At 47.1% G+C, this 24,531-nt stretch overlaps 1 protein-coding gene across 6 annotated transcripts in view; it reads left to right on the forward strand.

Moving 5' to 3' along the window:
• Window positions 1-19,608, forward strand: part of CBFA2T2 (CBFA2/RUNX1 partner transcriptional co-repressor 2) — a 397,115-nt gene extending 377,507 nt beyond the window's left edge. For 3 of the 6 annotated variants that reach the window (XM_078652269.1, XM_078652270.1, XM_078652271.1), the window contains exon 11: window positions 18,186-19,608. In XM_078652269.1, coding sequence (XP_078508395.1) covers window positions 18,186-18,470 — 285 coding nt within the window. In that variant the 3' untranslated portion in view covers window positions 18,471-19,608. The remainder of the gene's footprint in view (window positions 1-18,185) is intronic. The other 3 variants (XM_078652273.1, XM_078652274.1, XM_078652268.1) reach the window with 2 other exon arrangements.
• The last annotated feature ends 4,923 nt before the right edge of the window (window positions 19,609-24,531 follow it).

The following is a 24,531-nucleotide window of genomic DNA, read 5'->3' on the forward strand; positions in this document are numbered from 1 at the left end:
AAGATGAAAAAAGATACGGAAACTGCTAAGTCCATAGGGGCCTTACAAGTTCCTTCCCCTAGAGGCTCTTTTCGCTGCTCCTTCTACAGAGCTGGCTCCAAAAGCATTGGCTCAAACCATCCCTCTTCGTCCTATGAGAGCCCCACTTAAACGTCCTCTAAAGGATATTTTCGCGGAGGTTACAGAGGCAACAATGGTAAGGGAAGAGGTCGCAGCAACAATAACCGTACTTCCCCTACCTACAAACAGTGACTTCCCTGCACTTCCCCCCGATCATCCCACTCCTTTCGGGGGACGTCTCTCACAGTTCCTATCTGTCTGGAATTCAATCACCACAGACAAGTGGGTAAGACAAATTATCCAGTATGGTTACTGCCTGGAACTCACCTCTACCCCCAAACATTCCTCCCAGACAACGTCCAATGTCCTCGGAACATCTAACACTTCTCAAACAAGAGGTTCTCTCTCTATTACAAAAACATTCAATTGAACCAGTCCCCTTGCCTCACCAAGGCACAGGGGTTTATTCCCTCTGTTTCCTAATTCCAAAAAAGGACGGATCTCTCAGGCCCATATTGGACCTCAGACTGCTAAACCTCTACATTCAATCGGATCACTTCCACATGGTCACTCTCTAACAGGTGCTTCCACTACTTCAACAGGGAGACTTTCTCTCCACTCTGGATTTAAAGGACGCCTACTTTCATATTCCCATTCACCCCGCTCACAGGAAATATCTCAGGTTTGTGGTAGATGGTCAATACTACCAATTCAAGGTCCTCCCATTCGGGGTGACAACAGCACCCCGAGTCTTCAACAAGTGCCTCGCAGTAGTTGCGGCCCACTTAAGAAGACAGGCCATTCATGTCTTCCCTTATCTGGACGACTGGCTCATAAAAGCCAAGTCACACAGCAGCTGTATGCAACACACACACAACAATCCAACTGCTTCACGACTTGGGATTCGCAGTAAACCTCACCAAATCCCATCTCCAACCGTCCAGCATACAACAGTATCTAGGGGCTGCAATAGACACTTCAAAAGCTCTAGCATACCCTAATCCAGTCAGGATAAGCACCATACAACCTCTAATTGCAAAATTTCAGCCTTAACACTCACTACCAGCGCGAGTGTTCATGCAGCTAATCGGGATGATGGCCTCTTGCATTCTCATCAATCCCGTATGCACGACTCTAAATGCGTCCCTTACAGGAGTTTTTGGCACGTCAGTGGAACCAGGCTCAAGGTCAGCTAACAGATCTGGTGTTGGTAGACGATCGCACCCATCGCTCTCTGCAATGGTAGAACACACAAAACCTTTCCAAAGGGCGGCCGTCCCTCGACCTGGTTCAACAGATAGTGCTAACAGCAGACGCATCGCTCACCGGCTGGGGAGCTCATCTTCAAACCCATACCATTCAGGGCATATGGACCCCTCAACAAAAACAATTCCACATAAATTACCTGGAATTGTTGGCAATCTTCCTAGCGTTGAAATCTTTTCAACTCCACCTCGTAAACAAAGCTGTCCTGGTCCGTACATACAACATGACTGTATTACATACAAAAACAGGGGGACACACCCACTCTACAGCTTTCAGACCTAGCTCAAAGCATATGGAGATGGGCCATTCCTCAAAACATATATCTCCTTACAGAACACCTCTCAGGAGTACACAATCAGATTGCAGATCTGCTCAGTTGTCAAACACAGCATATCTACGAATGGGAACTTCATCCTCAAGTTCTCCTTCCATTATTTCAAATATGGTGCCACCCAGAAATAGACCTGTTCGCCACACACCAAAACGCAAAATGCCCAAGCTTCGCATCCAGGTATCCACACCCATTGTCTAAAGGCAATGCGCTGTGGATGACCTGGTCAGACAAATTTGCTTATGCTTTTCAGCCTCTTCCACTCATTCCGCTAGTGGTTCGGAAACTCAAACAGCATTCCCTCACAATGATCCTGATTGCTCCAATATGGGCCCGACAGCCATGGTTCACAACCCTCTTGGAACTGTCAGTAGTTCCTAATCAAAACCTACGCCTCTCACCCAAGCTTCTCACTCAGAACCATGGAGAGATGAGGCTTCCAGATCCCAGTCATCTTTGAGTTTGGCTACCTTAATCTCCTGCCAGACTGCATGAACATCATTAAAGAGGCAAGATTTCCTACCACTAGAGCTTGCTATGCCGCAAAGTGGAAAAGATTTGTAATTTATTGTACAAATAACAAAATCGACCCACTAGATGCTTCTAATCAAAACTTCATCTGTTACTTTTTGCATTTGCAACAATGTAACCTAGCATATACATCCATTAGACTACATCTTGCGGCAATAGAAGCCTATCTCCAAAACAGACAACACTTGTCTTTGTTTAGGGTACCAGCTTTCTAGGCATTTATGGAAGGACTTAAAAGAATAATTCCACCTAGAGTTCCACCCTCTCCAGTATGGAACCTAAATGTGGTACTTACCAGGCTCAAGGGTCCCCCATTTGAACCTAAGCCCAACGCTATTTAATGTCTATGTGACAGATCTAGCAAGGGTCATCAAGGACTTTGGGATGAGCCTAACATCTTACGCGGATGACACCCAGCTGATTTTAGCAATAAAAAACAACGGAGATAAAATTGCGGCCAATTTTCATCACGGCATGACAACCATCAGTAACTGGATGACAACTAACTGTCTCAAGTTGAATTCCAGTAAAACGGAAGTAATGATATTTGGAAACCTTTCCCCTAATTGGCCAGGAGTATGGTGGCCCATTGAACTAGCCCCCCCCCCCGCCCATACCAGTTACCAAAGTAAAAAACCTGGGAATATTGTTAGACGATAAACTAACATTTGCTGCACATGCAAATTCCATTGTCTCAACCGCGTTTTATAAACTAAGTCCATTAAAAAAATACTTGCCTTCCTTCCCCCCAACTCAGGTAAAACTCTGGTCACTGCTTTTGTCATGTCATCTCTTGACTATTGCAATGGACTTTTTATCAATGCTCAACAGAAAGTCATTCACAAGTTACAGTCTGTACAAAACGCAGCTGCAAGAATGCTTTCTGGCACCCCAAAATTCCAACCAATCACTCACGTGATCAAAAACTATCACTGGTTGGCGGTGAAGAATCGAGTTAAATTTAAGGCACTTTGCTTAGCCTATAAAGCATCCCGTAAACTAGGGCCCCTTTTTCTCATGAAATCCCTGGCATTCTACACCCCCAATAGAACATTACGTTCCACAAATGCTCTGTTGATGTCGGTGCCTCGGACCAGAACAGTCTCATGGGGTGACCGTCGTTTTACTGTCGCAACAGCTAAACTGTGGAACTCCCTTGATACGGACATCACATCCTGCCCCACTCTTACTGTTTTTAGAAGAAAAATAAAAACCTGGTTATTTAACCAATAAACTTCCATCACCATCTCTTTGGTCTGCCTCTGTCTACAGCGCCGAGACGCCCTTGGGCATTTGTTTGCGCTAAACAAATTTCATTAATAAATAAATAAATAAATAAATATGCATAAATGTGAATTACAATTTCTCACCTGGAAAATAGCTTTCCTGGTTGCGATCACCTTTCTCCGAAGAGTCAGTGAACTCCAGGCATTAACCATACGGGAACCATTTCTGCAAATCCATCATAACAAAGTGGTTCTTAGGACTAACCCAACATTTCTACCTAAAGTTGTCTCTACTTTCCACCTTAATCAGTCTGTAGAACTCCGTGTTTTTCCCCTCTACCAGACTCAGTAGCAGAACGGGCTCTTCACACACTAGACGTTAAAAGAGCGATACTTTACTACATTGAAATAACATAATCCTTTAGAAAGACTAAACAACTTTTTGTGTCTTGCTCCCTACTTCATAAAGGTAATCCTATCTCAAAAACAGGGATTGCAAGGTGGATTGATAAATGCTTCCAAATTTGCTATGCTAAAGCCAAACGCATCTTAACCTTTCCCCCTAGGGCTCACTCCACACGTAAACTAGGGGAATCTATGGCATTCTTAGGGAACATTCCCCTAGATGACATCTGCAAAGCAGCAACTTGGTCTACACCACACATGTTCACAAAACACTATTGTGTTGACATGCAAGCAAACTAACAAGCTAGTGTTTGCCAAGCTGTATTAAGAACATATTTGCACAAGTATACGATCTACAGCTCATATGCCTCGAACGGAAAATGCTACTTACCAGTACGTATCTGTTCTTGGCATGTAGAGCTGTAGATTTGTGTTCGAGGCATGTGGGCTGCTGAATTCATATCTATAGCATAGATCTCCGCCTAGTGTTGGGTCCGGATGATTGCACATTGTTGTCCTGGAAGAGTCTTCGAAGTATTACGAGATAGGTGGCTCCTCCCCTGGACTACAGTGCGCATTGGCATCGACTCCATCCCCAGATTGGTTTTTTCCGCCATTGGGTTCGGATGTATATTCGACATCTCCAGTTCGGAATCGATATAGACTTTTCTTACGGCCCGAAGGCCTTCTCTTATACGTCGGTATTGTTTGCGTTCGGTCCCAACTCTGTTCCGGCTCAGTTCCCGAGTCGGACGTCCAGAGGAGTCGCGTGGCTCTTCGGTACTCGGGGCCCAGTCGACGCAGCAAGACTTACGACGCCATCATGGAACGGAGTCCGTTCAAGAAATGTCCCGTGTGCGGATCGAAGTACCCGCACATCGACGTCCACCCTGTGTGCAACAAGTGCCTGTCGCCGGACCACGATGAAGCCAACTGTATGGCTTGTTCCAGGTTTCGATCGAAGAAGACGATTCGACTTCGGCGCGTGGCGCGCCAGGAGGCCCGGCAGTCGGCCCCGGCGGACATCTTTGACAGAGAAGAAGTAGACGAGCAAGAAGTTCATCTGCAAGTTTCCCCTCCAACTGAGGAGATCGACTACGGATACGACGCAGACGTCGAGGTGGTCGAGGCAGCAGAAGTCGTCGACGAGGTAGGAGACGACAATGAGGCCTACGGGGCCACGGAAGATAGCTCGTGTGAAGAGCTAGGCCCCGAAAGAGAAATTACTACGGCTCAGGTCGAGGGATCGCCACGCGGCCTTACCCAAGACCTTCCACCCAGATCCACGGCCTCGCCTATGGGCCCGGCTAAGGACACTTCTGCGGAGCCGACGTTGGTCAAAACAAAACCTTCGGTGTCGACGAAAGCGAAAGTAATTGAGACGCCATCGAAACTGAGGACGTCTGCCCCTCCGGCCGCCTCCTCGTCTTCGGACACGTCGGGGCAGCCGAAGCCGAAGAAGGCTGTCGACCCGGGGAAGTCGGCCAAGGGCGCCGATCCAAAGTCGGCCAAGGGCGCCGATCCAAAGTCGGCCAAGGGCGCCGATCCAAAGTCGGCCAAGGGCGCCAATCCGAAGTCGGTCAAGGGCGCCGAGTCAAAGTCGGTCAATGCCGTCGACCCAAAATCGGCTAAGGGCGTCGAACCGAAGACTGGGGCCCCACACCCCGTAGTCAAGGCCGCCGGCACGAAGCAGTCGACGCAGAAGGCCGTCGGAACGGCAGGGGTACACAGCGCGCAGAAGCAGGCTGATCCGGTGCCGGATAAACATAAGGCATCGACGCTCGAGTCTTCACTCGCTGCTGGACCGAAGACGTCTGTCGGATCGACGAAGCCGTCCGCTTCCTTTACGAAGCAGGTGTCGGATTCTCTTCAACGCATCAGGAACAAAGCTTCCGTGTCCGCACCGAAGGATGCTTCCGCCGCGAAGCCAGCTGCCTCGACGCCAAAGTCTTCGGCGCCACTCCTGTTTACGTTGCCGCCAAAGGTGGCACCAAAGTCCTTCGCTCCACGGTCGGTCACCGAAACGCCCGTACCAGTGCGCAGAAGCCTTCTCAGCCGCTTGTGAGCTTGAAACCTCGACAACCCTCAGTGGAGGAGCAGTCGGAACACTATATCGACGCCGACACCGGGAAACTCACCCCGACCCAGCCTTTGGAGTCCTACACCATTCCGCTGAAGCCCAAGAAGCCTGCTGCGGAATCCCCTGTTCTAGTGGAGCCTCTTGCTACATGGACTCCACGAGTGGCTACACCCTCACCCACTTATTCGGATGTGGAGGGTGGGGATGGTGATGACGAGGAGTATGGCTTTCCTGCCAACACTGATCCTGAGGATCACCACGACTCATGGAAAGTTGTAGGTGACCCAGGGGATCAGCAAGCTGCCCAAGACCCTCAAGTGTACGCTGTCAAGACCTCTCCTACCGAGGATTCGGCTGCATTTAATGCTCTAATTGAGAGGGCGGCTAAAAACCACGACGTGGACCTCCTCACTGACCCTATCGAAGTGGACTTCCTTTTTGATACCTTTTCCACTGCAGAAAAAACTGTCAAAACTCTCCCCATGCTCAAAGGGGTTCTCAAACATGCTGCAGACATTTTTAAGGAACCCACACGGGCCAGGGTGGTCAACCCTAGGATTGAAAAGAAATATAGGCCGGCGCCTGGCGACCCCACCTACATCAGAGGCCAGTTTCCATTGGACTCTCTGGTCGTCTCTAATGCCCGGAAGAGGGCGAACTCACAAACCACTGGTGATGCTCCTCCCCCCGACAAGGAATCTAAAGTGCTGGAGGCATCAGGGAAGAGGGTGGCGGCTCAAGCGGCCAATATCTGGCGTATCTCTAACACTCAGGCGCTACTGGCCAGATATGACAGGGCGCACTATGACACCCTAGAGACCCTGTTGCAACATCTTCCAGATCAGTATAAAGAGGCAGCTGAGATGCTTATTCAGGAAGGGAAGCTTATCTCCAACGCTTCAATTAAGTGTGCACTGGACGTGGCGGACACCGCGGCCAGAGCCATTAATACCAGTGTCATGTTGAGACGTCCGGCCTGGCTCAGAATCTCCGGTTTCAAGCCGGAGATACAAACTACCATCCTCAATCAGCCAGTGAACCCAGGCAGGTTATTTGGTCCTGAGGTGGATACCACCTTGCTAAAGATAAAAAAGGATACCGAAACTGCAAAATCCATGGGGGCTCTCCAGTCCCAGCAGTTTCGGGGCAGCACTTTTCGTCGCTCAGGCAATAGAGGTGTTTCCAGAGGCCAGATGTCCCAGCAAACGCAGTACAATAAAAGTGGGGCGCAGTCCTCTTACACCAAGCAGAGTAGAGGTGGCTATCGGGGTAACAGCACCAAGGGCAGAGGTCGAGGAAACAACAACTCCCGCTCCTCCGCCACCAGTAAACAGTGACGCCCTGTCACTGCCCCCCGACCATACTACACCTGTCGGGCGGAGACTCCAGCAGTTCCTGCCCGTCTGGAAATCCATCACCACGGACAGGTGGGTCAGGAAACTTATCCAGTTCGGTTATTGTCTGGAGTTAACATCCACTCCACCCAACATGCCACCAAAACACCGTCCTATGTCCACAGAGCATTTGCACTTATTGCAGCAGAAGGTACTAGTCATGCTGCAAAAAGGGGCAATCGAGCTCGTGCCGTTGGGGGAAGAAGGCACGGGGGTGTACTCCCTGTACTTCTTAATCCCAAAAAAGGACGGATCCCTCAGACCCATACTGGACCTCAGACCCCTCAATCAGTACATTCTATCAGAACACTTTCATATGCTCACACTGCAGCAGGTTCTCCCGTTGCTCAATCGGGGAGACTTCCTCGCAACCTTGGATCTCAAGGATGCCTATTTCCACATTCCACTGCATCCATCACACAGGAAATACCTCAGGTTCACTATTCAGGGTCGGCATTATCAGTTCAAGGTCCTGCCCTTCGGGGTGACCACAGCGCCCAGGGTGTTCACAAAATGTCTGGCGACAGTAGCTGCGCACCTCAGGAGGCAGAACGTTCACGTTTACCCTTATCTGGACGACTGGCTTGTCCAAGCAAAGTCGGCCCAGCAGTGCGCCGCCAACATGTCCCACACCATTCACCTCCTTCACAATCTGGGATTCTCACTAAATTATCCCAAGTCGCACCTTCAGCCGGCCCATATGCGGCACTATCTGGGTGCGACAATCGATACTCTGGCAGCCACAGCTCAGCCTACTTCTGTGAGGATCGACAGCATTCAGTCGCTGATCCGGAAGTTCAGACCGCAACACTCGCTTCCAGCAAGAGTGTTCATGCAGTTGATAGGCATGATGGCCTCCTACATCTTCATAGTCCCGCACGCGAGACTACATATGCGTCCGCTCCAGGAATGCTTGGCTCATCAGTGGACTCAGGCTCAGGGACAGTTGAACGACCTAGTGTTGGTGACCGGTCGGGCATACAGCTCTCTGCATTGGTGGAATCCACACAACCTTTGCAAGGGCCGACCGTTCCAAGAGCCTGTGCCACAGATTATCCTGACAACAGACGCATCTCTCCAGGGATGGGGAGCTCATGTACTCCACTACACAGTGCAGGGACTATGGGCAACGCAGCAGAAAAAGATGCACATCAACTACCTAGAACTGATGGCAATCTTCATGGCATTGAAGGCATTCAAAGTACATCTGTGCAACAAAGTCGTGTTGATCCGGACGGACAACATGACGGCCATGTACTACATTCAAAAGCAGGGAGGTACACACTCTCCGCAGTTGTCTCATCTGGCTCAGAGCATGTGGAAGTGGGCCATTCAGAGGAACATCTTCCTCATGGCGGAACACCTCCCGGGCAAGGACAATCAGATGGCGGATCTGCTCAGCAGGTACAGCCACCAGATGCACGAGTGGGAGATACATCCATCAGTACTCCGCCCGTACTTCCAGCAGTGGGGTCATCCAGAGATAGACCTGTTTGCCACAAGGGAAAACGCAAAATGCCAAAGCTTTGCCGCCAGGTTCCCTCACCCACAGTCGCAGGGCAATGCGATATGGATGAACTGGTCAGGCAGATTTGCGTACGCTTTTCCCCAGCACCTCTCATACCGCTGGTGGCACGAAAGCTAAAGCAACACTCGATGACACTCATCCTGGTTGCTCCAACGTGGGCACGCCAACCATGGTACACCACGTTTCTAGAACTCTCCGTGGTACCGCATCAAAGGCTGCACCTCACACCCAGGCTTTTGACGCAGAGCCGTGGCGACATTCAGCATCCAGACCCGCAACAGCTCAACCTGGCGATCTGGCTCCTGACGTCTTAGAGTTTGGCTACCTTGACTTGCCTCCTGAATGCATGGATATCATACGGGAGGCTAGAAGGCCCACCACCAGGGCCTGCTATGCAGCCAAATGGAAGCGGTTTGTCATTTACTGTACTGAACACAACATCAACCCGCTAGATGCATCCATTCCCAACATCATCTGTTATTTGTTACATCTTTACAAATGTAATCTAGCATATGCTTCCATTCGGATACACTTATCCGCCATAGCGGCTTATCTCCAAAACAGGCAGCATCTCTCCGTTTTCAGAGTGCCTGCCATCAAAGCCTTCCTAGAAGGAGTTAAACGGGTCATCCCTCCCAGGACCCCTCCAGCTCCTGTATGGAACCTCAATGTGGTCCTCACCAGGTTGATGGGCCCACCTTTTGAGCCTCTGCATTCCTGTGAGATTCAGTTCTTAACATGGAAAGTGGCGTTTCTCATTGCCATTACGTCTCTGCGACGTGTTAGTGAGCTGCAGGCGCTCACTGTACAAGAGCCATTCATACAGATTCACTCCAACAGGGTGGTGCTGCGCACTAACCCTAAATTTCTTCCTAAAGTGGTTTCGCAGTTCCATGTCAATCAGACGATTGAGCTGCCCGCGTTCTTTCAAAACCCAGAGACAGTGGCAAAAAGAATGCTCCACACTCTTGATGTCAAACCAGCTTTAATGTACTACATCGATAGGACAAAGGATTTTAGGAAGACACAACAACTCTTTGTTGCCTTTTCAGCCCAGCACAAAGGCAACCCCATTTCCAAAGCAGGTATAGCCAGGTGGATCGTTGAGTGTATTCAGATTTGCTATCACAAGGCTAAGAGCACTTTAACGGTCCCCCCTAGAGCCCACTCCACCCGCAAGTTGGGGGCCTTAATGGCTTTCCTTGGTAATATCCCTTTGGAAGACATTTGTAGAGCAGCCACATGGTCTACCCCACACACATTTACTAAACACTACTGTGTAGATGTGCACTCCAAGCAGCTGTAGGGCAGGCTGTTCTAAAGACACTGTTTCAGACATCTGCAGCTGGCACAGGCAGCCGCCGTTAATGGAGGGACTGCTATTTATTCTATGCTATAGATATGAATTCCGCAGCCCACGTGCCTCGACCTGAATATGCTACTTACCAGTATGCATCTGTTCTTGGCATGTAGGGCTGCTGACATTCATATCGCCCGCCCTCCTCCCCGGCGCCTGTAGCGGCTGCAGAATTTACACTTATTCTTAGCATGGTCATCGCTCACACTGTTACACTCCATCTTCGCCACAATGGCTAAAAACAATCTGGGGATGGAGTCGATGCCCATGCGCACTGTAGTCCAGGGAAGGAGCCACCTATCTTGTGATACTTCGAAGACTCTTCCAGGACAACAATGTGCAATCATCCGGACCCAACACTAGGCGGCGATCTATGCTATAGATATGAATGTCAGCAGCCCTACATGCCAAGAACAGATGCATACTAGTAAGTAGCATATTCAATACGCCCACCCACCTCCCCGGATGCCTCTATCTGTTCCAGTACTATCTTACTTAGATATATTACACATGGACATACTTTTTCTATTTCTTACTAACTCCCATCGTATGCCTCCATGGCAAAACAATCTGGAGATTGAGTCGATGCCCATGCGCACTATCGTCCTAAGGAGGAGTCACCTAACTTGTGACTACAAAGACTTCTTCCAAGACAAAAACAAAGTGCAAACATCCGAGCCCAACACCAGATGGCGATCCATGCACAAGTGTACGAATCTACAGCTCTACATGCCAAGAACAGATGTATACTGGTAAGTAGCATTTTCCTTTCTCCTCCTGGGAATCCCTACGGAAGTGATGCAAACTCCCATTACCTAACTTGGGGTTGGGGGTAGCCAAACCGGATGTAGCCATATACTGGGGTGCCCAACAACTCCCTACACTCAATGAATGGAGAACAAGTCTTGATTTATGCTGAACAAGTGACATACAAGGCTCGGGTTTGAACTTGAGAATTCTGGAAGATATGGCCTCCGAGGATAAAATACTATGGTTTGGAAGAAGGAGGGGGAAGAATGAGGGAAGGGCACTGCTGCCGGGAAGATTGGGGGAAGAGCCTTGAATAATCTAATGTTTGACCCTACTGTTGATAACTGCGAATAACATAAATGTGACCATCTATAGTTGTACACTCATGTCGTTAGCACCCATCTACAGACTCAACTGCAAAAGAAATATTGCTATTATATTTGCCCTTCAAGAATGTTCTAGACTGACATTCAATGTGTATCGTGTATTCATGCTTTATTTGACGCTGTTTAATTTACAAAATAAAAATGTTTATTTTAAAAAAGTATGGTGACTCATGCACCATCGGAGTTGTCCCCCCGGCCTGCACTTACCCCCTGACCATACACCGTTCAGATGAGAGCCGAAGTGGGGCTACCGGTCTTGTGCGCTGCCCGAGCAGTGCGTAGACAGAGGCGCTTGATGTGAGGTGTGTTGTACCCGGAGCGCGGCATGCCCAACAGTATTCCCCCTCCCAGAAGGCCCTGGCTTGGTGGGGTGATGGAGATAGAGCTTACAGATAAAAGTAGGAGGGTGGACTGCTGAGGCAGGTTCCCTGGACTGTTCAGAAACAGGATACACCTTTCCACCTAACAAGATATTGCAATTTATCCTGGAAGATGCAGGAATCCAAAATATCAGATACCTCAAATTTAGGCTGTCCTTTTACCAAAATGAGTGGAGGGGTTTGGGGGAACCCTTAAAAACCGGTCAGGCACATAAGGTTTCAATTGGGACACATGGGATGGACCTTCCAAATACTGGGAAGAAGTAAACACACAGTGACAGGATTCATTTTTTGCGTAATGGAAAAGGGACTCAGTAATCAGGGGCTGACTTTAGATTTCCCACATTTAATAGCTAGAAACTGGGAGGAGAACCATAACTGATCTCATACCTGATAATTGGGCTCAAGGCATCGGTTTTTGTCAGAATACCTCTTTGTTCTTTCTAGGGCCATTTGTAGATTCTTAGCTACCTGCTTTCTTGTTTTGACTTATAGGCTAAACAAGTCAGAAACTGCAGGGACAGATATTTGGTCGTTCACCAACTCAGGGCATGATCTCAGATGGAAAACTTGTAAATTAAAGAAGGTAGATAACCTTGGTGGCACTATGAACACGATTATTAAAGGCACATTCAGAAAAGAGAAGAAGGAACACCCAAATATCACCAGTGGGACTGCAAACACACCTTAAGTATTCTTCTAATGTTTCGTTGGTCCTCTCAGTGAGTCCATTGGTCTGCGGGTGAAAACCAGAAGATAAGGCTCTGGTTATTCCCAAGACGAAGCAAAAACCTTTCCAAAAATTTGACACAAAATGTGGTCCACAATTTGACTATATCTTTTATGGACAGCCATGTAACCTGTATACATCCCAAAGGTAGTATTAGGCTGTTTCTTTAATACTAGGTGATTTAGGTAAGGCATATGAGTGAGGCATCCTGGAAAGAGAGTCCAATACAACTTTGACAGTTGTCTTTCCTTCAGATGGGGGTAGTTCCACAATGAAGTCTAACCCAGTGGAACACCATGGTAGCCGGGCAACTGGTAACGGTAACGGTGGTCTTTGATGTGATACCTTGGCTTATGTGTAAAAAAGAGGAACAAGAAACATAACTGTTGGTATCCTGTACCATGGAGGGCCATCTCTGTGACCTGCGAATTTGGTGTCATGACACAGTTGAAGAACAGTTTTTTGTAAGTCTGTAGTGGGTTAAAAAAGGCAGTCCCTGTGGAAATATATCAAATTTTTTATGTTTAAAAGAAGTTTACTTATTTCCTGTGGTGGAAGTTCTTGTTGACACATGCATCTTTTGATTGAAAGAGGTTATGCTTGTATTTACCCTGTCCTGGGAGACAGGGTTGTTTGCTGTGTTATCGCTTTGTCTTCAGGATATCCAAGAGACCATGAAACCGCAATTCTATTTGCAGTTCCTGATTCATATGTAACGTGAAAATCGAATTGAGAGAAGAAATAGGCCCATTAAGCTTGACAACTATTTCAACATTTAATTGTTTTTTAACGCCTGAAAGATTTCAATGGGCTGTTCTAATTTCTAAAGGGTACTTGGCCCTCAGAAATAGATGTCTCCTTTCAGTACATGCCTCTTTCATTGCCAATAATTCTTGCGCCAAAATGGAATAATTTTGTTCTGCAGCTGTCAAAGAACGAGAATAGTGAAAAACAGGATGCTCACTGGGAATTATCTTGTTCATTTAGGAGGATTGCCCTTAAAGCATTCTCAGAGGTGTCTGTTTCCACTACAAACGGTTTCCTTGGTTCTGGATGACAAAGGACTGGGGCACAAGTAAAGGTCTTTTGAGAAACTGGAAAGCCTCTCCAGCCCTGGAATCCCATTTAAACCCTTGGGCCAACTGTTCCTTCTCTAAGAGACGAGAAATTTTGAAAGTTGGTTGAAAAATTCTCAATAAACTGTCTATAGAAAGTAGCAAATCTCCAAAAATGTTTGGTGTTCTTTGACGGTGGATAGAGATGGCCATTCATGTACTGCTGCGTCTTTACTTGGGTCCTTGGCGACCCCAGTAGAATTTCTGATAAAACGCAAATGCTGTACTTAAAGCACTTCAAAGGTATGCTGTTTGGGTTTACAGGAGTCTGTGTAATACCTCGAATACATGATGGCCAGATATGTCATGACTAATAGATTAAGTATGTCTGCAAAAATACTATCCATGAATTGTTGAAATACCAAAGGGACGTTATGGAGTCAAAAAGCCATCACTGTATTTATAGTGTCCAAACAGGTTACGGAATGCTGTATTTAATGAATCGCCCTCTTTCATCCTTAATATATGAAACACCCATTTAAGATACAACTTGATGAATCCACAGTTTCTAAAATGTCTCTGAGAAGCGGATATCAATCCTTAATGGTTATCTCGTTTAATCTTCGGAAGTCTATACAGTGCCTAAGATCCTTTGTTTTCATGGGAACAAAGAATAGAAGGGTTCCTGCAGGTGAGGTAGAGGGCATGATGAGTACATTTTCTAGATATTTCTTCAAATACTGGCGTAGAACATCTTTTTAGGATTCTGATAAAGAATACTCACGGCTAAAGGGAATCTGAAATCCCGGCTTTAGATCGATGGCATAGTCATACGGCCAGTGTGGAGGCAACTCTTTGGTCTTAGGTGACAAAAACATGCCAAGGCACTTCTGATAGGGCTTTGGAACTGTTGTTACAGTAGCCACAAGGGGAGTCTGCCTGTCTTTGCTTGGTATGACACAGTCTACTGGTTCTTGAGATCCCTTCAAGCAGTACTTGCTGGAATGTCTTAATCTTGAGGAAAGGGTACAGTTTGCCCAATTCAGTGAAGTGTTATGTAGGCACAACCGGGGAAGACCTAGAATGACAGGATGATTAGGTTACATAATCATATCAAAATATATTTATTTTTGACGATTGAATATCAACATCCGCAACTTGGATGAACATTCAGTGTCTGGACCTGAAATCAAAGGAGTGCCATCAATGGTGTGGATAATCTCAACCTTATCCTTTTACCTCCTAGGAATCTGATAAGCTGATGCCCAAGTTGTGTCTACAAAATTGCCATGGCTCCTGACTCCAACAAGGCCATCGTTGATACCGATCTTTCTGGGTCCCATTGTAAAATTATAGGTAGAAGGTATAACTAAGTCCCGGTTTCTGGAACAAAATTTGAGACGGATATTTGAAGAAGACGTACATTTTATTTTTATTTTTTTGCAGAGTTTTATATAGCGCGAACTAGACCCGAACCGAATCAGGTATCAGAGTGCTTTACATAGCACCAGTTACGTTTCATGAGGACACACTTTCATTTTTTTTTTTTTTTAGGCACGGGGCGATTAAGTGATTTGCCCAGAATCACAGGAGGTTGTTGGCGTCGTTACCGAGGCTCGAACCCAGATTCCGAGGTCGAGCGCCTTAGCCGTTAGGCCAACTCCTCTCCAACCTCTCCTTTCTCTCCAGAGTTGTACCTAGGCGTTTCCCAATGATTTGGGTGGGTGAACTGGGCATTCTCTTACAAGATGACCTTGTTCACCACAGTATAAGCAAAGACTCCTTTGATGACACCTTTGTTTTTCTTCTTCCTTCAAGGGGCCCTACACAGATTTGATTTGCATTTGTTCCTTTGAGGGCTCAGTAGACTTTAGCACTTCTGTAAGGGTGGCAGACCTCTATCTTGACTTGGTGGAAGAGTAACCACCTTGTTTATTCTACCTCTCCCTTTTCCATTCCTTCAGTTGAAATGTGATATACAATGCTGTTTCAATGCCCATATTTAGAGAGGGTGGCCAAGGGACTTGTACTAACTCATCCTTCATTTCTTCTTGTAGACCCTGCTGAGACAAGGTGAGAAGGGACAGCTCAGCTCACTGAGTTTCCGCCCCTAGTGTTCTGAAGCGAGTTACATATGCCATAACATCTTGGGATCCCTGCTGAATATCGCATGGGGCATCGTCAGCTGAGTATTCTAAATTTGGGCAACACAACCTTTTTCGAAACGTTTCCAGAAACAATGCATAATTATCCAAACAAGGATTCAAATAGAAGTCCAAAGGCATCCACCAGGCAAGAGCATCACCAACAAGACAAATTTTGTTGCTGGATGGTCTCTTGTAGTTGTTGCATTGGATTCATAACCACAGGCTGGAAGGATTGTTGTTGGCGTTGCAACCTGTCAATCGTCCTGGTGGTCGACTTTGGATCCTGGAGACCTTTGCATTGAAGAAAGCGCAATCCCTTTTAAAGCCACCCTGCCAACATGGTGATATCCCAGGTTAGCAGATGCCCAAGAAAAAGAACCACTTCTGTGGGGGTAAAAGCCAAAGGCACTGAAACCTCCAAGAAGAATCCAGAAGGGCTGGAGACACTGAGAAGAATAACGTGGAACAAGGACACCATCAGAATGACTAGTAAGAACACCAGGAACTAACTAGGTAACACAGAACAAGGATGTTTGCGACGCACATCTGGCAAGGTCGAACAGCCTTATATACTGTAAAATTACCAGATACAGGAAAAGAACTACAGGAAGCAAATGGCCGTCATCTTGGATTGTGAATTCGCCCATAGGACAAAATAGGAAAGGCGCCATCTTTAATTGGTCAAATGGAAACACCAAGATGGCACTGCCTTCCCAGGACACCAAAGAACCCAGCAAGAATGGTGCATCTTGCACCATCAGAATTGTCCCCCCGGACTGCACTTACCCACCCGACCACCCACCCTGCAAGTGAGAGCTGACGTGGGGCTACCATGTCTCGTGCACCACCCGAGCAATGTATAGACAGAGATGTGTCGCACTCGATGAGAGGCACGTTGCACCTGGACCGTGAGTCCTAAAGCTAAAAGGAGTCTGAAAGACAACAAGTTGGGGGAAACTATTCCAAGGTTGTCAGATCCACCAGAAAGCAAACAATCTTTGTTTTCAATATTTCTACATGTTGCACAGCTGTTGAGCTGCTGTGCACCATGGTTAAAGTTAAAAAAAAATTCAAAAGCACTATGACGCGGCCAGCATTGACCATGTCATAGCGGGTTTCTTTTTTTTTGTTTAAGCCATGTTGCACAGCAGCTCAACTGCTGTGCAACATGTAGAAACACATTGACAAAGCCAATAGATTTCGCATAGACCAAACCTATTGGCTTTGCCAATGCTTTTTTTGTTTGTTTTACTTCTAAACTCAAAGAACACTCAGGTCATTACTGACTACACCTGGAGGTCACCCTCCTGAAAACATGTAAACAAAGATGGGATGTGGTATAATGGCAACAACTGCCGACTTTTGAGCTGAGGAGCCAGGTGTGAGTCTCTACATCGGCTCAACATTCTGTGATTCTGATCAAATCACTTAATCTGCCCGTGCCTACCAAAAATGAATATGTCCTGGTGTAATGTAACTGGTGCTCATGTAAATTGCCCCAAGACTTTGCTCTATATAAAACAAGCTATGCTGGTGGTAGGAGGGGGAATTCACTAGCGATGGGAAGGGGCATACAGCTATGTGAGAGAGGTGGTGGGAGGGGCAGGTAAGCAATGAACAGAATGCAGAGGATAGAGAAGGCCTGCAAAATGATACACTCTTATGGAGTGCTACCCTGGAAAGTAAGAAAGATGGAGGCAGGAGGAGATGCTGACCATCAGGAAGAAAGGAAATGAGTGACTTGGGAGCCATGCACTGTTAAGTAGAAGTAAGTAATGGGTGGGCTTAAGCACTTTTAAGATTGATTTTTTTCTTCATTACAAGAGTTTTCACAAGCGCTGTGCAGACAGAACCTAAAAAGAGGACTAGCAAAATAATTCAGGACCCAACCAATAGATGGCGGAATAATGCACAGAATATGAATTCAAAAAGTTCTTCAAGAGGGGTTGGCCTAACGGCTAAGGCGCTCGACCTCGGACCTGGGGATCTGGGTTCGAGTCTCGGTAACGACACCAAAAAACCCCTGTGATTCTGGGCAAATCACTTAATCTCCCCGTGCCTTAAAAAAAAAATGAAAGTGTGTCCTCATGTAACGTACCGTAACTGGTGCTATGTAAAGCGCTCTGATAACTGATTCGGTTCGGTTCTAGTTCGCGCTATATAAAACTCCGAAAAAAAGAAAAAAAAAGCTGCAAAACTGCTCCTACTGGTAAGTACGTTTTTAGTTTCCATGCAAACTGCACCACTTCCACAGTAGTTTTAGGGGTTTCATGGTAGTGTTTTTGCAGTGGCGTTACACTTTGGTTTCTGGCAGTCATCGTAGTAAAGTCATTTTAGAGAGAGGTCCATGGTCAGTGCCCATAATTTCTGAAACAGAACCATCTAAAACCACCTACTAGCAAGCTGCAGAGCTAGTTTACCAGGTAAGTAATTCACTTCATTCTTTTTGGACCCCACCGACTCGTGAGATGGGCTTCTTTTGAAATTGAATGTACTATCGAACTGTGCAAGCTATTTACATACTGGTATAATAATTATGCTGATTTTAATCTGTTTCAGAATTGCTGGAATTGTGGTCGTAAGGCCAGCGAGACATGCAGTGGGTGCAACATTGCCAGATACTGTGGCTCTTTCTGCCAGCATAAAGACTGGGAAAAGCATCATCGGATCTGTGGGCAGGGTTGGCAAGGCCTGACCAAAGCTCCTCCTGCGAACACCGGGAGATCGGATGGTCCGAAGCTCTTCGAGCAGGTGTCAAGCCCTCCCTTAGCGAAGACATCCACAGCCACATCCCGTTCCTCCACCCCTGCCTCCGGGGCCTCCATCGACACCACTCTTCTTTAAGGGGAAGCTGCACTGCAGTGAGGAGATATGTTCGCCTACGTGTCCATTTCAGTATGTTACAGCTGCTAAACACATAGGTTTGGAGGTGGACTGCCATGTGAAGAAACAGGGAATTTTACTGGGGAGTAGGAATCATCCTATCTCTCGTAGTTTGAAGACAATGTCAGGGAGAAATAAAAAAGAGATGCAATATAAGATAGATGTACAATTATTTTAAAATAGAAATTCCTGAAGTGTTTGTGTTGTATGTAGGTAATCCCTTGGCACAGCACTGTTCCTTGGCAGACAGTGTGAAATCTCCTGAATTCATTACAGCAGCTGCATACAAATCCCTTAGCACAGCACTGTTCTTTGGCAGGCGGTATGTGGAATCCCCTGAATTCATTACAGCTGCATTCAATCATACTTTTTAAAGTGAAGCATTGTAATAATATGGTGAAATGTTGTAACCGTGCAGTCCAATAAACCAATGATATTCTGTCAAATGTTTTAATGCACAGTCAAGTGATACAGTGGAAGGCCACCGATAAGATGACAGCAGTCATTTTAAAAGGCCGCAAGATGTGGTTCAAATAAACTGAACGTAGACAATGAAAAAAAGGATGGTACTTTCACACAACAGCCATATGTCTACCCTGCACTGTCTGATCTGTATAGCATTAATATCACTCACGCCTTATTTCAGTGGTGCTCTGCCCCTCTGTTAAGATCCCGCAGTCACCTGGGGTGCACAGGACCCTTTGCAGATTTCTCCCCTCTGTTGTTGCTGGTGCGTGGGTGCTCTATTGCCCACTCTTCTGGCTGCACAGCATATTCGCCATAGTCCCCTTAAACCTATTCATTTTAGCATTTGCCAGGTTTTTGCAGTAATTGATGGTTTACTTTTGTTTTGAAAAAAATTGTTTTCTAGACGATTACAATTTTTAATTAAATATTTTTTTAATTGTGTTGTTTGTGTGTGGCTTTATTGTAAGTGGGATAGTTTTTCGTCCATATTTCCTTGACATGATGATAAAGTAGGTTATCTGCAGCAAACTAAAAAGCGTTTTCTGTTCAGTTCCTTTTCCGCACATTTACTGTCCGCATTGTTTTTGATGTTCAAGGAACCCGGACATTAAACGTTCCTTCAGTAATTGTACTTGATACAAGTGTCCTGACCTGAGGTTATTCCATTGTAATTTATATAGCTGCTCCATTATATTTGTGAAGCCGAATATCTAAACATATTCTGCTATGAATCCCTTCAGGAAATTCTCTTTGAGTTTGAGACCATGCAAACTGCAGATTAACTTCAAAGGATCTTGTCAATACAGACGGATGGATTTAGGAAGGGAAACCACATTATAGAGGCCAGGTAAAGCCAACTGTAATGCAAGTACCGGGGAAAAACTAGGGTGGGTAGAAATCGATGTTCATAGCATTTGTGGCTGTATATTCACCTGCTCTGCATGTTCTGCGTTCTAGTTTTGTGCTCAGAAGTTCAACTTCAAAACAATGCGTTTACTCTGACTTTTTAGGCCTAGCTTGCCAACTCCAATTCGAAAGACAACTGCGGAACCTTTTCCGCACATTCTCTTTCTTGGCAACACACAGTCAATGACCTTTGATACCCATGACCAATACTTGCACACCAGCTGATGATCTTCGACCAAACACACATTGTATTATCAGAGAAAGCTTAGGGGAGGATATGGAACGAACACCCTTCCAATTCTGCTCTAGGTGCAACACCAAATACCTGTAGTAAGACCAGCATTGTGTCTTCATTGTCTTCAATCTTTACCTTGACCACCACAACACCTGCGACTTCTAGACTGTCTTCCACTACAAGAACAACATTGGGTAACAGTGGAAGAGCTACGGAAGCATTACAAGAAATAGTGGCAACAGTCATTTGAGACCCCCAATATCTTTGGGGAAAATAATCCTTTCGAGGCAGAGAAAAAGAAGCAGCCCACTCTGGCGTTCCGTTAGCAGAGGGTACACGCAGCCCCAAGACCATTTCCTCAAACCTCTCTGATGGCAAGCGCAATAAATCTAAGGCTTCAGCTCCAAAACCTTTTGGCCTTCAAACCAGATTCAAGTCTAGGTCTGCAACTCAAGTGCTGATGCCCAATGAATCTTTGTTCCTAACAGAATGCCTAGACCACAGGAGTCTGGTGTGGAGCTCTGAACTGAACTAGAAAAGGCTGTGTCCTACAAGTCCGACTCCAACATCTGTTACCAGTCGACCTTGAGTCCAAGCCTCATCCCCCGCCAACAGTGTTTAGCCTTGGTGGCAGGCAACTCCACTCCAAGTCATCAAGCATCCTCCATCAAAACGCACATTGATGCTGAAAGCTTTGCCAAACTTGGCCCTGAAACCACATTCAGTGCTGAGATTGGACTCTGTCGAGGCCCTGATGTTCTTACCGCTACTCGAGGTCCGCGCCACCAAGCGGAAGGCTTTCTTCCTCCACCCAGACACCAGAAAGATCCTCACCAAGCATACCCAAGAAACACAAGCTCAGCTTCGAGGAGGAGCTTACTTTCAAGGCACCCAGTCTATGGATCATCACCAGGTCACTAACTTTTCAACTGCAGTTCAGCAACAACCTGAGGTGAAGCGAAGACCACTCCACCTGGTCAGGTGCAAGGTTACCAGCGCCAGCAGCCGTCCGTCAAGGATTACCAGACAGGCAAGTTCTAAATCAGTGGTAGTTTGAAGGGCAATAAGGGGGCAAAGGTGGGCATGAGACTAGGATTTCCTTCAACTTTGGGATGGAATCAGCTCGGATCAGTAGGTTCTCATCGTGGTAGGGCATAGCTCCTGCTTCAAGTTCCACAGCTACTCCCCAACATCCCACCCTGCCACTATGTCATATCCTCAGCTGAAAGCACCTCCAGCTTCTGGAAACCGTAGTACAGGCACGAAGGACGCCATAGAACTGTCCACACCAGTGAAGCCAAGGAGTGTACTCCTGTTACCTCTTGATTGCCAAAAAAGATGGTTCCTTTGGCCGACACAAAACGAGTGCCCCCTCCCTACATGCTGTTGCAACACTTGCACATGACCATCCTCCAGGATGTAATTCTTCTGCTCTGACAAAGAGACTTTGACAGCGTTGGACCTAAAAGATGTCTACTTCCATATGCCCATCCAGCCAGTGCACCACTAGTGCCTTTGCTTTGTGGTAAGAGGACAATCCTGCCAGTTCAAGGTTCTGCCGTTCCGAGTCACTATGGCCACAAGGTTGTTTACAGAGTGCCTGGTGGTTGTTGCCACACATCTGTGCAAAAACACCTTCCACTTCTTTTTGTGCTTCGACGACTGGCTGATTATGAGCAGCAGCTAGCAACAATGGCTAGTACACATTCAAAGGGCAGTGTCTAAACGGCACAATCTAGGGTTCACTGTCAATGTAAAAAAAGTTACACCTCCAACCCCAACTAATCTAGCCCTTTCTAGGCTCCATCCTAAAAGCCATTAGCTGAAAGCATACCCCAATGGGCAGTGGGTATGGCATTCTAATAGCTGCTACCTCTTTTTCAAACGGGCCAGCCTCTAACAGTAAAAATGGTCGTGAAACTACAAGAGTGCCATTGCAAGCTGACCTCACTGGGCTGGTGGGGTGGGCAGTGTCGGCACAAAAGACCATGCATGGCAAGTGGGAGGGTTAGAGGCATCACAATGACCCTGGTGGGCAAGAGGGAGGGGGAAGGGGCATGCACAGATGACCATGAAGGGCAGAAGTGAGGGGTAGGGGCTGGACACAGGCAAGAGAAGGCAGGGATAGGGGACAGATACTTCAAAACAGACCACGCAGGAGTAGCAGTTACAGCTCAACAGAGCATGGAAGGCTAAAGGTAGTGACCGCAAAAAGAACCATAGAGCACAGGAGGGAGGGAATATGGGCATGGAACCTGGACAATGGAAAGTAGGGTGGAGGAGGCTGAAAGAGGTGGCAGCCATCTGACCATGCTAGGAAGGTGGAAGGGGCATTGGCAGCTCAACAGAACACTTGTAGACAGGAAGGGCAATGGCAAGTCCATGGAACATGTTGGGCAAAAGGGAGGGAGCAGGGGCATGCACACATGCATCGAAGGGCAAAGGGAAGGAGGGTAGGGAGCAGCAAGCTAAGCACGGAGGCTAAGCAGGAGGGCAATGAAAGGAGCATAGACTCCGTCAACAGAGGGCAAGTATATCAAGCTAATTGAAAGGCAGCGGGAGCACATCGGACAATTCAGGAAATGAGGGAGGGGTATGGTGCAGCGACCAGGGCTACTGACTCCAGACCGCAGGGCTCACAGTTCAGGCTCCCGGCAGCAGCTCAGCACCTTGTGACTCTGGTCAATAGCTCACTTAATCTCCCTGACAGCCCCTAGCACCTACAGACCTTAGGGGTGAGTAGTTCACGCTTTATAAATACTGGATTTAGATTTATTTAGACTGCGACAACAAAGACACCTCAGGCTATCCCCGTTGCTGACCTAATTCAGGAAGGATCTCAAGACCTGGCTGTTGGAAGCTGGCTCTGTGTAAACTATACCAAAGTGAGGTATAGTGTGCACAGAGTCCAGTGGATCCCCACAGGTAGGCAGAGGTAAAGTTAAATAGCACCTCACGCTCTATTTGTGGTAGTGTGGTTGAGCAGTAAGGCAGTATCAGAGGACAGTGTTAAGCATTTGTTGTACACACTCAGTCAGCAAATGAATCCACACACTTAAAGACTGAACTTCAGACCACTTGTTTTTTTATAAAAATATTCTTTTAGTTATTTTATGTTCGAGGCATGTGGGCTGCTGAATTCATATCTGTGCATAGATCGCCGCATAGTGTTGGGTCCGGATGATTGCACATTGTTGTCCTGGAAGAGTCTTCGAAGTATCACGAGATAGGTGGCTCCTCCCTCGGACTACAGTGCGCATGGGCATCCTCTCCATCCTCAGATTGTTTTTCTCCGCCATTGGGTTCGGATGTACTTTCCTACTCCAAGTTCGGAATCAAGAAAAACTTTTCAAAAGGCCTTCGGATCTGTCGGTATTGTTCAGCGATAGGTGCCGATACACTTTTTACAACTTTGTTGCACTCCGGTCGTCGAATCGGGCCGTGAGGCCTTCTCGACACCACGTGGACCGACCGTCGATGGAACAAAGTCCATTCAAGTTCTGCCCTCAGTGCAACTCGAAGTTCCCGCACACAGACAAGCATCCAGTGTGCAACAAATGCCTATCTCCAGATCACAATGAAGATAGTTGCCTAGCCTGTGCCCAGTTCCGATCAAAAAAGACTATTCGTAATCGACGGGCGGCAAGGCAAGAAATGCAACGATCGGCGCAAGAGCCCGATAACATCTTCGATGACGAAGAATATCTAGCGAGCGCCGAAGACTCGGTTCAAGGCGACAGACAATACTCGGAGCCCGACTCCGAATATTACCCGAAGAGGGAGAACTGATCGTTGATCTCGAGGACTATGATAGGACATCGTAGCAGTTGAAGACGACTCCGATGACAACGAGGGGCGAACCGTGAGTACACCACCCCATATAGACACTACACCTCTATCAGAGACTCAGGTCGAGGCATCGCCAGCAGGCCTTAGCCAAGATCAACCTCCTCGTTTTACAGCCCCGCTATACCGCCCGGCTAAGAACATATCAAAAGAGCCCTCTGAGACACATCACAAGACATCGGTTCCATCGAAACCGAAACTAATCGACAATACAGTCTTCGGACCGAATTATGTCGAACCAAAGGTGTCGAACCGAGGGCCCCAGTACCGTTACAACCTTCGAAAACAAAGACCGTCGAGTTGATATCGAAGAGCAAGCCAGTCCAGTCGAGCTCGAAGTCGAAGGCCGTCGAGTCAACCTCGAAGCCAAAACACGTCGATTCGACACAAAAACAAAAGCACGTCGAATCGACCCCCAAAAAGCACGTCGAATCGAGCAAATCAGCCTCGGGTATCGACAAGGGGAAGAAACCAGTCGACGACAAAACAAGGCCTACGCCCAAAACTACCGTCGACCCGAAACCGAAAGCGAAGGTGGACGAAAAGAAAACGGATGAGCCGAAGCCC

Source organism: Lissotriton helveticus, chromosome 7 (genome assembly GCF_964261635.1).
Source record: "Lissotriton helveticus chromosome 7, aLisHel1.1, whole genome shotgun sequence".
In the NCBI taxonomy this organism is placed as follows: Eukaryota; Metazoa; Chordata; class Amphibia; order Caudata; family Salamandridae; genus Lissotriton; species Lissotriton helveticus.